The 14091-nt window shown below is 41.1% G+C and overlaps 1 protein-coding gene across 2 annotated transcripts in view; it reads right to left on the bottom strand.

Annotated features, from left to right (window-relative positions):
- The window catches only part of GTDC1 (glycosyltransferase-like domain containing 1), a 126303-nt gene that overhangs the window by 18271 nt on the left and 93941 nt on the right, over positions 1–14091 (bottom strand). Inside the window, exon 5 of one of the 2 annotated variants that reach the window (XM_009997400.1) lies at positions 1–34. The exons of the other annotated variant lie outside the window; for it this stretch is intronic. Within the exon in view, the coding sequence (XP_009995702.1) occupies positions 1–34 (34 nt within the window). The remainder of the gene's footprint in view (positions 35–14091) is intronic. 2 annotated transcript variants of the gene reach the window in all.

The raw sequence follows: 14091 nt of genomic DNA, 5'->3' as shown, positions 1-14091 counted from the left end.
TTTAAAGAAAGTTTCAGGATCTTTGTCATGTTCCCTTAAAAGAAACAGAACATATTTCAGCATCCTTTATACTTACTTGTGGAATTGTGTGTGTTTTGGTTTGGTTTGGTGGGTTTTTCAGTAGCTGGGGAAGGGCCACAGGCGTGGCTCCTAAGAAGCTCCCTCTGCCCCAAAACCCAGCCAAGGAGCCATTAGAGGGACAACAGATGCACCTCTGCCAGTAACATACGAAAGAATCAACGTTAACACCTGAGCAGAGAAGCACTTAGGGGAGAAGAGCTGAGCTGGGGAAGCAGAGCGGTGCTGGAGGTTGGTGAGGAAGAAGGTGCCCAAGCAGAAGTTTCCCTGCAACCCACGGTGAGATGGCAGCTGTGCCCCTGCACTCGTGGAGGAACGTGGTGGAACATTCCCTGTAGGCACTAGGAAGGGGAAACTTGACCAGTGGGCTTGGATTTGTGGCCAGAGGATTTGCTGCCAGTGGACTTCGTTTGCACAGCTTTGGAAGATACTGGGCCAGGGGAGTTTGTTCCTGAAGCAGCCCCTGACTCTGTGGGAAGGCCAGGCTGGAGCAGCTCCAGACTTCGTGGGAAGGACTCATGAAGGAGAGGTTGGTGGAGGACTCTCTGCCATGGGAGGGACCCCGTGGGGAAGCAGGGCGGGACTGTGAGGAATCCTTCTTCCTGAGGAGGAAGGAGCAGCAGGAACCACCAGCCTTTTGTCTGAAGGCAAAATCACTTTAAAAAAAAAGAGGTATGGAAATCACCCTTTTTTTGCTGTCAAAAACATGTATACAATCTCCATGACAGTTTATCCCCTTCATCAGAAAAAGCAGGTTGATTAAAAACTGTTGCTAAAAATTTCAGATTTCCCAAACAGGAATGTTATGCTGTACTAATGTAAAGGTTCTGATCTATTCAGTTCTTCAGGTAAAGAAGAAAGGAATAAACTACCACAAGGCATTTGCTACCTTTAGATTTTACAGGAGCTAGAAGTTCTTGGAAGTTAGAAAAGAAAGTAAGAGACCTCAATGTAGTTAGAATTTCAGCTGAATAAGAAAGGTTTGCATGGGTATGACACCCCATGCCTTGAAACACAAGGTTGGTTATCTATAGAGAACATAAAAAACCCAGTTCTTTACCAGGACAAAATGAAAGGTTCAGAAGATACCACGAATTACCTACATTTCCCAAAGTTACCAAGTTATATTAAAAATGAAATCATTCCCCCACTCTAAGGTGAATATTATATCTTGCATTTAATTATTCTCTTTTAAATTACTGTATTTCAGACACATGTGCACCATATGTCTTTAAATATTTTGGTTTTATTTGTTATTTAGAAAATTCCACTGTTTTCCTTCCTGTATTAAGGGAAAATCTATAGCTCAGCTGTCTGGTCTCTTTCTTTACAGACTAATTTTGTAGAATGGATCTGTAGGTTTGTCACACTACTATATGAAAGATTAATAATTATAACATTCAGGAAATCTGAAGCCAAATGACATCTGCAGCTCTACATGTGTTAATTTCTCATTCAGTCAATATTTTTGGTTTAGGGAATTAAAACAAATTAATCTTATAATTAAGGTGACTTTCCTAGGCTGAGAAATCTTCAGGAACTGTGGAATTTTCAGAATTAGTTGCATTTTCATAAAATAAAGCCAGACAATAATTACTTTAAGAAGTCCTCCATCTCCCAGATTTGTTTTGTTCTCAATAATAAGGAGGAATGCAACTGCATAAGCTTCATAATTCGTTTCACATCTGTGAACCAGGAGTTTTCACGGTGGTTCCAGTAACCAAAGTAGATACGAACGCTGGCTCGGTGAGAGAATTCCTTCCAGAAAAGATTGCAGAACTGCCTACTAGTTTGCTTCCATCCTCCCACTTAATATATCCACCTGATTCTGGTAGGTAAATTACATGCAGAAACACCTTTCCAGTATTTTAGTTCCTTTCAAAAGCCAAAAGAGCCCAAATGAGGTTAGGATCAAGGATTCCCACTTTGGCCAAAAGGGAACATCTCTATTAAAAAAACATGCAAGTATGCAAGGAAAATAGCTTTGGTGCTGGGATTCAGTGGAATTCAGTAGAATGTGTCCTGTTAGCTTCAGTTTTCCCTCAGCAGACTTCAGTGGGTGCTTTAGAAGTGACCCCCATGAGCCCCCAAAGTCATCCTGAGATGGACCAAAACCTCCCCATGACACGGAGCTGGTAAACTCCACAGACAGAGCCATGACGCTTTCAGGGAGCTTTCCAAGCTCTTCCCAGCCCTGCTATCAGCTTCACAGTCACAGAAAGTCCTTCCAGCAAAGGATATGCTTTCCCTCTCCTTTTCCAGAAGAGACCAGGGGTCCCAAAGGCAGCCAAAAGTGGAGGATGCTGTTGGAGCCACATTGTCAAGGAGCTGGCAGGAGAACACGGAGCCTTACAGCTCGTTGAAGCCACATAAGCTGCACATATTTAGGAAAACTGATAGAAATTGGAAGTTGCAGCTTTGTTTAATAGGTGGGGAAGAACAGAAGGAAAATTTGGCACCCAGAAGGAATGCTGAAAGGGGAAACGTTTCCTCTGCACTGGAGCCTCTCTTATGGGTTTTCTGCTGTAGGTGATCCTCCTTCCATATCCCCTTGGAAAATATTTTGCTTTTATCTGACACTCACAGATTTTAATGACACGTTTTGTACATCTTACAGCTTTTCTATTTGGGAGGTCATCTGATTCAGTTTATCAGTTCCTGTGACTTTTCCACACCACAACCATTTTATTTGCAGTTAAGATCTCCAGAAAGCTTCTAGCACCTCCAGATTGCAGAGTACTATTATCTTTGCAACTTAGTAAAGGTAGAGTTGCTCCTGGTAGAAAGTGATAAATAGCACAAGACCACCTCTTTACTGCATCAAAAAAGAAGAGAGCTCTGTCTCTTGGCTGACATGGAGAAAATCATATACAATCCAGTCTGCCTTACTCAGCAACAACTGCTAAACACACCAGATTGTCATAGCAGTGATCGTGGAAAAAGATGAACACAATATGGAAAGTCTGTTCTGTAAAGATCTGCTCAAAATGACGTGCACTTTTGGCTACATCTGTTGCATTTTTGAGCTTTATTAAACAGTATTAATTATATATACTCCTTTGCCTGAAGAAGAACTGCAAAACTGCATAAAAACCTGGTATTAAAATGCAAACTTTTAAGATATTATGTTTGGGGAACAGTTAAGATAATGTGATTTTAGGGCCTGGCTTTGTTTAGTGTAGTTATTTGAAATGCTCTTGTATTTTTTTCTTGATTTGATATGCATCTGGTAAAGGAAAAAACAAGAACTGGGTATGAAGATGCTCTAAATTTCATCCTAAGAACATGAGAAGATCAGAATGACCAAACTCCAGCTGTAAATGCCACAAAATAGACAGACACCATACCTACACTGGGATTTGAAAACACTGCCATTGCAGACATTCAATCCCCAAGTGTAGCCACTGCACACTAATTTTTTTTTAACCAGATTTTTTAAATTATTATTATTTTTCAGTCTAAGACACATTTCAAGACAGAAATTTGAAGTCTCTCTTAAGAACTGCCTGTGGCTTAGGGGTCTGGCTATGGGAACATGGGCCATGGTTCAGTGTGATTTAGTGACTTCCCTTTGCAATCTGGAATAAAACTTTCAAGACTGTCCTTGAAATGGGGATTGGGAGGGTGGTGGTATCAGCAGCCTATATTATTAAGCCTCCATTATCTCTGCCTTAGATGTTCTGTTTATAAAACGGGTGGGACAGTATTATTTTTTCACCACAGAAGGATGCTGTCAAGATTAATTGATGACTTGACATCCCTCTTTTCAGCCTAAAATGATTTTAAAAAGCAGCTTCACAGCACTACGATGATGCTCCTCTGCACAATCAATGGCAACAGTCTTCAAAACCCCCTTTTGCTGTTCAGGGTTTTGTGAATTCAGCCTGAGCCCTCAAGCTTTACCTGTTGCTGGAACTGAATGGAGAGCACATGGAGCTAAACTGGAGTTATTCCCTGGGGCTGCAGGATCACCAAATCCCTGACTAGTGTTGGAAAACGTATTTTTTTAAAAAAATAAAAATAAAAGAAATAGCAGAATTTGGCCCTTTACATTATCCAGTGCACATTCATCTCCTGAATTTGAGTGAAATTCAGTAAGAGACACATAGGTACTTCTGAGACTTAAGCTAATTGTGATTATTTAGGATTTGGAGCAAGATGCATCTAACTAAGCAGTTAGAAAGGAGAGGAGTTGGGGAAAAGAGACAGGACTTGCTCAAAGGGGTAAAATAGTCTATTTAAAAATATATTTAAAAGTATGGTTTATGCAAGTAAATCAGGAACATAAAAGTGTTAAACCAGGAGAGAAAATACTGCATAAAGGTAACTTAACACTCATGGGAGCAACAGCCTTGTTGTGCCTTCTCTTAAGGTGCTACATATCCTGAAAGGGTTACAAATAAGCTCAGCTAAAGGCAGTATCTTCTTAGGACATTCAGTAAGGGTGATTTTCAGTGGAAGATTCAGAATTCCAAACTGTGAGGGCACACAGCAATATCTCACTTTTTACAGTGCCTTAAATCCAAGCAGTTCAAACTGGGCGCATCTCCTCCCTCTCCAGTTTGTAAAATCTCATGAACATCAGGTGGGCAAAAGTGGGAGATGGAAACACTAAAATAGAAAATATACTAAAATATAAAATCTTTCAAAGTTCAAGCAGCATTTTAATTTATTTTTTAGGACATATAAATAGAGTTAAAAGACAGATCTCTGCCTACCTGCAAATTATTGCTAGAAAAGGGCGAATAAAATAGGCCACTGAAATATCACTCATTATTTATGAAGCTGGGCAGCAGTTGTGGAGACAGAGGAGTGGCAAACCAAGAGACAAACCAAGAGGAGAGAAGGGACAGGGGACATCAGCCAGGGAAAGGCACAGCCTGGCAGAGCACAGGGGAGGTGTGATGAGAAGGAATGAGGCTGGGGAAGTCCATCAGCACCAAATCAATAATTAAAAGTGAAGGAAATTAAGTTTCTAAGACACAGACCTTGGAGAGGGTGACAGCTGTCCTTCAGTTTTGGGAAAGTGAAATAGCAAGGAGTGAGTTTGGCAGCATACAGGGCAGTAACGTGATGCTGAGGGGAAGAGCACCACAAGAAGAGGAAAAAAAATACTACAAAAATACAAATATTCAAGTTGAAAACAAAAAGAAATGATGCCATGTCCAAACCCAGGGGGCAAAAAGATAAATACAGGGTAAAGAGAAAAGAAGAAGGGAAAGGGGTAGGCTTGGGACAAGTGGAAGAATACAGAAAAATCAGAGTGTGAGATAGAGAGAAGCTGCAGAGAGCACTGGAGAGTGCTATCAGTGGTAGAGAAAAGGTCAGAAAAATATCAGTAAAGATGCAAATTAGGAAGCAAAACTAAAAGTGCATGGTAATTAAAGGAGGGGAATCGAAGACAAGGAGAATAAGGAGAGCAAAGGGAGGCAGTGGAGTGAGAGGGGGGGCAGAGTGCTGTGAGGATAGAGAACAAAAACACCATGGGGGAAAAGGCAGAAAATCTGCAAAATCCCTTGTAAAAGTTCCCATTTGTGAAAGAACGAAGAAAAGCATGGGCAGTCCTTGCTGCTGAGAGGGCTGTGAGATGAGACCTGCACCTCTGTCCCACTCAGAGCCAGGAGCTGGAAGGTGCCTTTATCCCAGTAACATTCTTCATGTGGGTGATAACAGCAGGAACTTGAGGTTCTTCACTGTTTGGGCTGATACGGGACAGACTTGGGGAGGGTGACGAGGGATGCCACCAGCTGATAAGAGGACTTGTGTGACATCAACCTCCTGTTGACCCTGTATCTGGCCAGGGCATCCTTGAGAGGCAAAGAGCAGCACATCAATAAACGGTGCAGCCGTTGCACGCACACTCTGTTGAACTAAAAATGGGCTCCACTTCAGGCCAAACCTCACCTAAAGAACCATATCTGTGATTTTTTCACTGAATTTACTTTATTGCTCCTTGAGATGTTAAATTTTGAGATCAGCAAAATCTGAATATAGGCTTATTATCATCTACTAAAGTTAGAAAGCAGAAGAGAAGTCACAAAAAAATAAGCCTGGCCTTCAAAAGTGAGAATTGCCAAGTTCTGGTCTTTTCCTGACACTGATTTCCCACAAGACAGCTCTGCCCAGGTTTCCCCATCATTTACAGAAATGTGGCAAGGATTGGAGTCAGTAAATACTTCAGGAGGATAATATTCTTCTTAAAGAGACTCATGTTACAAGCCCATTCAATACACCAAATGAAATACATACAAAATGAAGTAAGATTCTAGTCATTACTTTCACAGAGGACTTACCTAAATCAAATGACTTCAATGTACATCTTCTATGTTAAGATTGGGGGAGGAAAAAAAATTAAGAAAAAAATTAAAATACCAAATTTCTGGTAACAATGCTCATGATAACTGCAAAAGAGGAAATATTACTGCTGGGAAAGAGCTATTAGAAAAGAAACAGGGGAAAAAGAAATAACTCTGAAAATGCAAACACGGAGGAAAAGTTAATTGCTTTCCATTTATTCAATTTATCACAGTATTTTTCCATCTTTCTACATTTCCAATATGAGGTAGAGGTAGACTGTAAATATGCAGTTAAGTCCAATGAGTTTTCTTCTTCAGCTGATAGACTTACAAAATGTCTTTGCTGTAATTGTGCCTCTAAACATTGTCTGGCATCATCAACATCAAAAGTTACCACAATATCTAATACCCCCTCAGTCAACAGAAAATGGAGTCAAGTAGAAGAAAATGTTTCTGCCTAAGTGTCACTGATAAAAAGGACCCTACAGAATAAATTTTCACCAGTGATTTGGAGGTTCCACCAAAAAAAAAAGGGTCCTGGTCATTGCCTGTGCTTGCAAAACACTTCTGCAAGCTAGAGAATTAAAAAAGGCACTAGAGAGACAAAAAGCAGCCAAACAGTGCTGGCAAATACAGTGTTTTATTTTCTATTATAGCCCATGACGTATTTACAGTGAGGAGTGTGTATTTTACCTTCTGATTTTTTCCAATTGCTGGCCTGAGAAAAAATGGGTGGCATTTTGCTTTACGCTGGAAAAGCATTTTCTCTTATCTTGTGTTATCTAGAAGAGATTCATAAAAAAAAAAAAAGAACCTTGAGAGTTTATTGTTTAGATCCTTCTTCTTCTCCCCTCACAATCCATGCAAAAAACAACCTCAAAATAAAATATTGCACATTCTCTAACCAAAGAAACCTCAGGATCAGCATCAGTCATTGAGCCTCCTGCTTTTTTCCTAAAGAGAGATTAACCTTTGAAGACAAAGACCAGTGTTTGGTCTCAGTTACCTTGGTGGAGAAAATCAATGTGCTTTCATTCCAAAGCCTTTTCATTTCTTTTACTCTCAAGTTAGCCAATCCAGCCTTTCACAAGTATAGGATTCAGATAAAAAACATTTTAGTCGAATTTGCAACACAACCCAGTAACTGCTGTGGTTTAACCCCAACTAGTTTCCTTAAAAAAAATAAAAATAAAAAAAAAATCACTTCCTTTTGTGCTCCAAAGGTAACATAACAAATGGTTTCCTGTTGTTGGGAGTTGTGGTAGGCAAGATAAAAATCATCTCAGTGCCCCTGACAGCCCTGATAACTATACACAATATAACCTATTGTAATGCAACTACTAGAAAAAAAAGTCATGTCACAGCAATAATGGATGGGTACAAATATAGTCAGTGGATAAGAATCTACTCAGGTGGTTCCTTGGAAGAAGAGAAGAATCATCAAACAAATTACTACATCAAAACTACATTACCACACATTTGCCTGGGAATAGTAAACCCACCATCCAAGACCCTGTGGCCCCTCTGTGGTCTCCACAGTGGACTCACATAATGAAATTACACTTCATACCCCACCAGACACCCTGCCTGGGTCCAAAGGTATGTCCTGATCCTCCCTGAGGAATATCCTGAGAGGAATTAGCTCAGGTACCTGCGATAACTCATCCTTTTTGGATTTGTGCAGCTGTCATCTCGAAGGACAAAGCTCCAAAGCAGGAACTTTTTTGGCACCAAGACCAAAGCTTGAAAGTCATTACTCAATAAGATTAAAGGAACTACAAATCTCACCACTTTCAGAACAAGGAACCAACTCATTTCATTGAGTCAGGTTTTGTGCAAACACAACTGAGAAAAAGCAGAGATTACAGGACAAAGGGAGGGGAAAAAAGGGTGAAAACATAGAGAAAAGGAGAGCAGGGGAGGAGAAGGGAAAGAAAATAGTCAAAGAATTGTAGTGCAATAAGAAGAGGAAACTAATTTGAAAGGGCTTTGAGGAAAGAAACATAACCCTCCTATTATTGGTGAAAATAAGGAAGAAAATTAGATCATTTGCTTAGGAAATATAGCATGGTGAAGGAATAGGGAACTGAGTGAAGACGTGGAGGAGACAGGGGAAAGATACAAGAACAGTTCATATGGGGGAAAAATGTGAAAACATTGTAAGAGACCAAGAGGACAACAGGGTGAAGATGGACAACAGGGCTTAGGAGAAAACATGGACCAATGTGTTCTAGAACGTCCCTTCCCCATGGACTGAAACAATGGAGACAGAGAAAGGCTGAGAAACAGGAGAAAACTGAGATGCAGATTTGCTGCACAAGGAAACTGTCTAAGAGGAGATGCCCGAAGAACTGAACCTGGCAAAGAGGAGGCTTAAGTTTGGAAGAGAAAAGCCAAGACCAGGTTGGGTGAATGGAGCAGAAAGGGGTTGCTTTGATGGCAAAAAGGTGGAAGAGTGCAAGTCTCCTTCCCTCAGAACCTGGAGAGGACTCCTTAGTCCCACCAGTACACATTTCTGCTCAAAGCCTTGGTTTTGCAGTTGTATAATCTCATACAATGGTTTACTCCTTGCACCCCAGGTAAGAGGCTGCTTGATTTTCTAGGACTGGAAAAAGTGCAAATTGTCCTAAACACAATGAGAAGCAGAATTGAGCCATGGAGTTTAAATACAGAAAAGAAAGTAGAATACTTAGTAGAAATTAAAGAACTAAGTATAATTGAGAAACCAGTGAGTAAAAAAATAAGTTTCATTTTAATATGATTCTTTTTCAGCCTATTAAGTTCTCCAGTATCAGAATGAAGTCTGCTAAAAGTTAGTAAACAAAGGCTTTCAGGAGAGCTTTATTAAATTACTTATGACTTATCAAGTTAAAACTCCCACTCAGATATCTTAATAAAACTTTCAGAGAGTATATTTAATTTTCCTGGAAATCAGAAGCCAATTACTAACTACAGGAGTTGGCTACACCACCAATCAGCTTTCTGTATATAGAATATTTACCAACAACTTGAATTAGTTCTCTAAAGTTTCAGTTTCTGAAGGTCAAATAACTGTGTAACTGCTTAATAAAGAAGCAAAGAAGTACCTCTAAATATCTCCAAGCTCTGATGGGCTTATATTCTGCTCCTTAGGTGAGGTATTAGCAAAGCTTATTTATTTTCATTTCCAAGGCTTTTATTTACTCATTCCCTTGTGGTAAAGCTGATTTCCATGATGATTCCCTTCTTAATTTTAATACCCTTTTTACTCATCATATAGACATAAGAATTTTCCATAAAATAATGAAACCCTTCCAAAGGAAATGAAGACAACTAGGAGAGGAAAGTAAACTACAGCTTACTTTATTTTTTTTTTCCAATTAATTGATCCACTGTCATGTGCACATATGAAAGATTTTTTTTTTAATGAAAGGAAAATAAGGTTAATTAACATAAAACCCCTCACTCCTTGAGATGTTGAATTTTGTATTTTTTCCATGCTGCCTTAAGTGCCTTGATTTCCCAGTAATGACCTAGTTCTCCTAATGAGTAACATTAACCCCTGGCTGTAGCTGTCCAGGACTTAATTGTCAACCAGAGCTGAAATAGGAGAGTTTGCCGATCAGCAGGTATGTGGTATATTAACTCATGTCATTTCAGACCCTAATAAATAAATCTGTTGCTAAGGCAACAGAAACATCAGCTGTATCACTTTTTTCCTTTTTTTTTTTTGCCCCCTTTTTAAAGGAAACTGCCTTTCACACCAAGCTTTTAAAAAAGGAAATTAACTACATGCAACCGTAATTAGAAGAAACATCGTTTCTCATCTCAGAAACATATCTACATTAATGAAAAAAGGTATTCAAAAAGAGGACTGCTTTCTGCTGTGACCAGGGTAACTGAAATGATTTCCCTCCAGTGAGGGAATGCAATTTGAAGTATACATCTGAGTGAGAAGAGATCACACAGTATTCTAGCTCTTTGTGTTTCTGAGATAGCTCCCGTCTCCTTCAGCACACACTGCCGATGCCAACGGAGGAAACTGCTTCAACTGTTAATCAGGAGTCCAGACAATTGAAACCATAGGAGAAAAAATACCACTCAAAGCCCAACACCCTCCCTACCTTCTTTTGAGGTGACCAGCAGAAATGCAATCTTTTGGAAAGCTAAAACAATACTCTATTTTCAGCTCATCATTTGAGTACCTGATTTAAACGTGGATGCCATTGCTCATCCCTGTCCCATGGAGGCAGTTCCCTGATTCTCTCATGGGAAAAGCAAGAGGGAGCTGGGCCAACACAAATGCATCTCCAAAGATACATGTGATTTGGAGAATAAAAGCTGGTAACTCACCTTCTGCCTCAGTTTCTCCACCGCTAAGACTGAATCCTGAACACTCCTGTTTGAAACTAACAGATTCAAGGTTTTGCAGTGAGGCAAAGCACAGGTAAAAAAATTAATAAATATATTGTGTTCTATAAGGTTTGGGAAGGAATATCTTGAGAGTCCTTGTTGGCGATGATACACTGCTGAGGTCCCTCTGAGCCTCCCAGGTGATTGTCACAGCCTCTGCTTGATCCCTGCCATTCTACCATGAGATGAAGTGTTTACCTTAAATTTCTAAAAGCCATCACTAGGTTCTCATTTAGCTTATGACTTCAGGATAGTTCTTCCAAATCTCTAGTTATGTACATCTCAATCAGAGATCAGGCAGGCAGAGCACTGAAGAGAGGTTCCCAAGGCCAATTATATCTCTTGGAACATTTACTATAGGCTCTGCTGGTACTATGAACACAAACTGCTCCTCAAAAATTTATCTCACTTTTAAAATGAAGAATATAAAGGTAATACAAAGCACCCTTTTGCCATTATCAAAATTAGAGAAGCTTTCTCATCTGGACCATCAGTTTCTTACAGACTTTCAAGAAAACTTGCTATAAATAAGATAGAAAACATGATACTGAGATTGCTACTATAGCAGGAGAAGTCTTTATTATATGCTGAACATTTCTGCAAGCTCTCAAAAGCAGCAATCAGCTCACTGATGATAAGATATCCCATCACAGAAGACGCAACGCTGACTGCACTATGCAGGACAAGCCCTTCCCAAGGGCTCCTGACTGAAGAGGACCAGGTCCTCACGGTGGACAACCAACCATGTCAGGACAGCAACAGTAGTGACAAAACCACCTCTCCTCCACAGACTCATTTAATCAGTTCTGTGACTTTGTGATACTCTATATCAAAAACAGGCAACTGGGCCCTGCGCTATCTCTGTAGACACCATTTTCCCTCAGACCAGAAAGCTTCAGATAACTTTACAATCTAGAGTTTTGTTGCCTTCCAGATTTCCTCATCGTGACTTCACTGCTCCTCTCGCTCCCGTATCTCCCGCCCCACGTCCTCCCCCATGCTCCGGTCACACACTGGTATGCACAGACACGAGATAATGGCCTTATCTGATAGCCCATGTGAAGTGATAGCAGCTATTCATTTGCACGTGTGTGTAACTACTCCCCGATTCCCCTTGTGATCTTTTATCACACCCATACAATTAGGGGAGGAAGAATTGATTCCTGACAACTTTCTCTTATCAAGTCTTTAACTGCCGAGATGATAGAGTGCACAGAGGGAAAGACAGAAAAAAATGCAAGGCTCAGGTGAATGCCCTGAGTTAAGAGAAGCATGGTAGGTCTTCTCCAGGAAACAGAGAAGTAAAGAGCCTCAAATCTTATAATAAAATGATATAAACATCACCTGGATGACGTGACTGTGGTTGGGTGCAGCAGGTTTGCAGCTTCACACATCCATTGTCACGCTTGCGTGCAAAAAGAGCTGAGAAACGTGCTGGTGTACCCCAAAAACCAGTTTTGACAAGTGCCTATGGCCTTGCTAGGGGCACTGAGAGGGAATAACGTACACCTATAAATGCTGGTGGGTTAGTTTTTGGGGAGAGAGGAGGATCACACCACACCAGCCAATGCAATTTCAGTATACTCATGGTTCACCAAATGGTACGTTATCACCTTGCAATGAAAACCTGTGGGACAGCACAAAGCTCTGATCGAATCTGGGAACTCTGTCCATTCTACTCTCCGTTTCCAGCAAAGCCCACATGCATGAAGAGAAGAGGAATTCCTTGGCATAGCCCTTGCAAGAAAGCAGCTTAGAAACCCTTGGCAACCTTTTCTCAGGATCCTGGGCCGTAAGTCACTTCTATCAGCAGCGCCGTGCTATAGGTGTTTATAACAAAACGTTAAAAGACTTGGTGAGAAAACAAATCACTCTGTGGAGAACCTAGGAGCTCTGCTAAAACCCTGTCAGTTATTTATCTGCTGTTGGCAGAGGTTGCAGGCTGTAATCCTCACCAGGCTCAGCTTGGGGGGGGGCTGAAGAGAAGGGGCAAGGATTGCATGGAGGGCCTCCTCTCACGCAATGGCATTTTAACACCGATTTAAAGCGAGAACACGCCTGCTAGAGAATGTCACTTCCCATTTGGACATGTCTCCAAGTGGGCAGGGCCTACGTTGGGTTGAGTTGGTGGGAGAGGTGTTGGGGCAGACGCTGTGTTTGAAGGTGCTGGTGAAGCCCTGATGCAATGAGGTCAGAGTCATGTCGTTTGGAGAGGCATTCTGTAACAGCAGCGTGACTGCACCGAGATTTGTCATTCTTTTTGTTATGGTTTGGCCAAAGGGGGTTTTTTGTTAGGTGAAGGGGAACATAGGAACATTTAAAAAATATAATAATCTTCCTCTTCTATTTCCCCCTCCGCCCAAAATAAAAACCACATGTAAATCATCAGGGTAGACAATGGTCGTTAAGTGTTATTGTATAGGACAATATCTGCGAGTGCTTCATGCTGGAATACAAGCAGGATACCACTGCCAATGTTTTACACACAAAAACCCCCTTACACATTACAACACTTGGCTAAAATTAGCCCGACGAGCCTCGTGCTACGCCTAAGAAGGGGATGCTTTTAACTGCTGATGCCTCAATAAGGCACGCGATGCGTTCGGCTCCAAGAAGGCAAGGAGGGCTGGTTTTTGGCTGAGCTGCACAGCAAAGAGGCTGCTCCCAGCCCCGTGTTTTCACCTCTGCCAGCCAGGCCGAGGATGCTCGGATACTCGGCAAATGCTAAGCCAGTACCTTCATTTTCTAATCATATTCACCGATTAAAAAAGAAACCTTTCCCCCCCCCTTCTTTTTCAGAGGAGGAAATTTACATAAATCAATTGCTAAAGCATCCTAACACTAAAAGGGTAGGAGTTCAGCCCAGAAGATTTGCATGCAGCATCCTCAGACGAAGGCAGGCGCTTTCCATTTCCATCGAGAGCCTTGCTGCGCTGGAACTCTAATGGGCTTAGAACAGTAAATTTTGAAGAAACTGATTGCTGCCCCCGTAGCTAGTAAATGCCTGCCTGGACCCAGTGGCATTTGAAAAAAGTGTTTTATCATAAAATTATCCCAGCAGAGTCCATTCTGCAAGATAACATCATCATCATCATCATCATCAGTACTCCATGCAGGACCCAACAGCTCTGGCACAATATTGCCAGTCATTTATCTGTTGTCAGCACAGGTTACACACTGTAATCCTTGACTGCCTCGGAATTAGAATGTCTTTGATGTCCCCACAAGAGTTTTTTGCCCGAAGGCTTTACCAATGCTCGGCGGCTCAGTGTTTATTCCTCGTAATCTTCCTCTCATCTCCAGGCTAGCAGTGACAGATGGTTAT

Source organism: Chaetura pelagica, unplaced genomic scaffold (assembly GCF_000747805.2).
Source record: "Chaetura pelagica isolate M959 unplaced genomic scaffold, ChaPel_1.0 scaffold575, whole genome shotgun sequence".
Classification (NCBI taxonomy): Eukaryota; Metazoa; Chordata; class Aves; order Apodiformes; family Apodidae; genus Chaetura; species Chaetura pelagica.
This window is presented reverse-complemented; position numbering and strand designations above follow the sequence as displayed.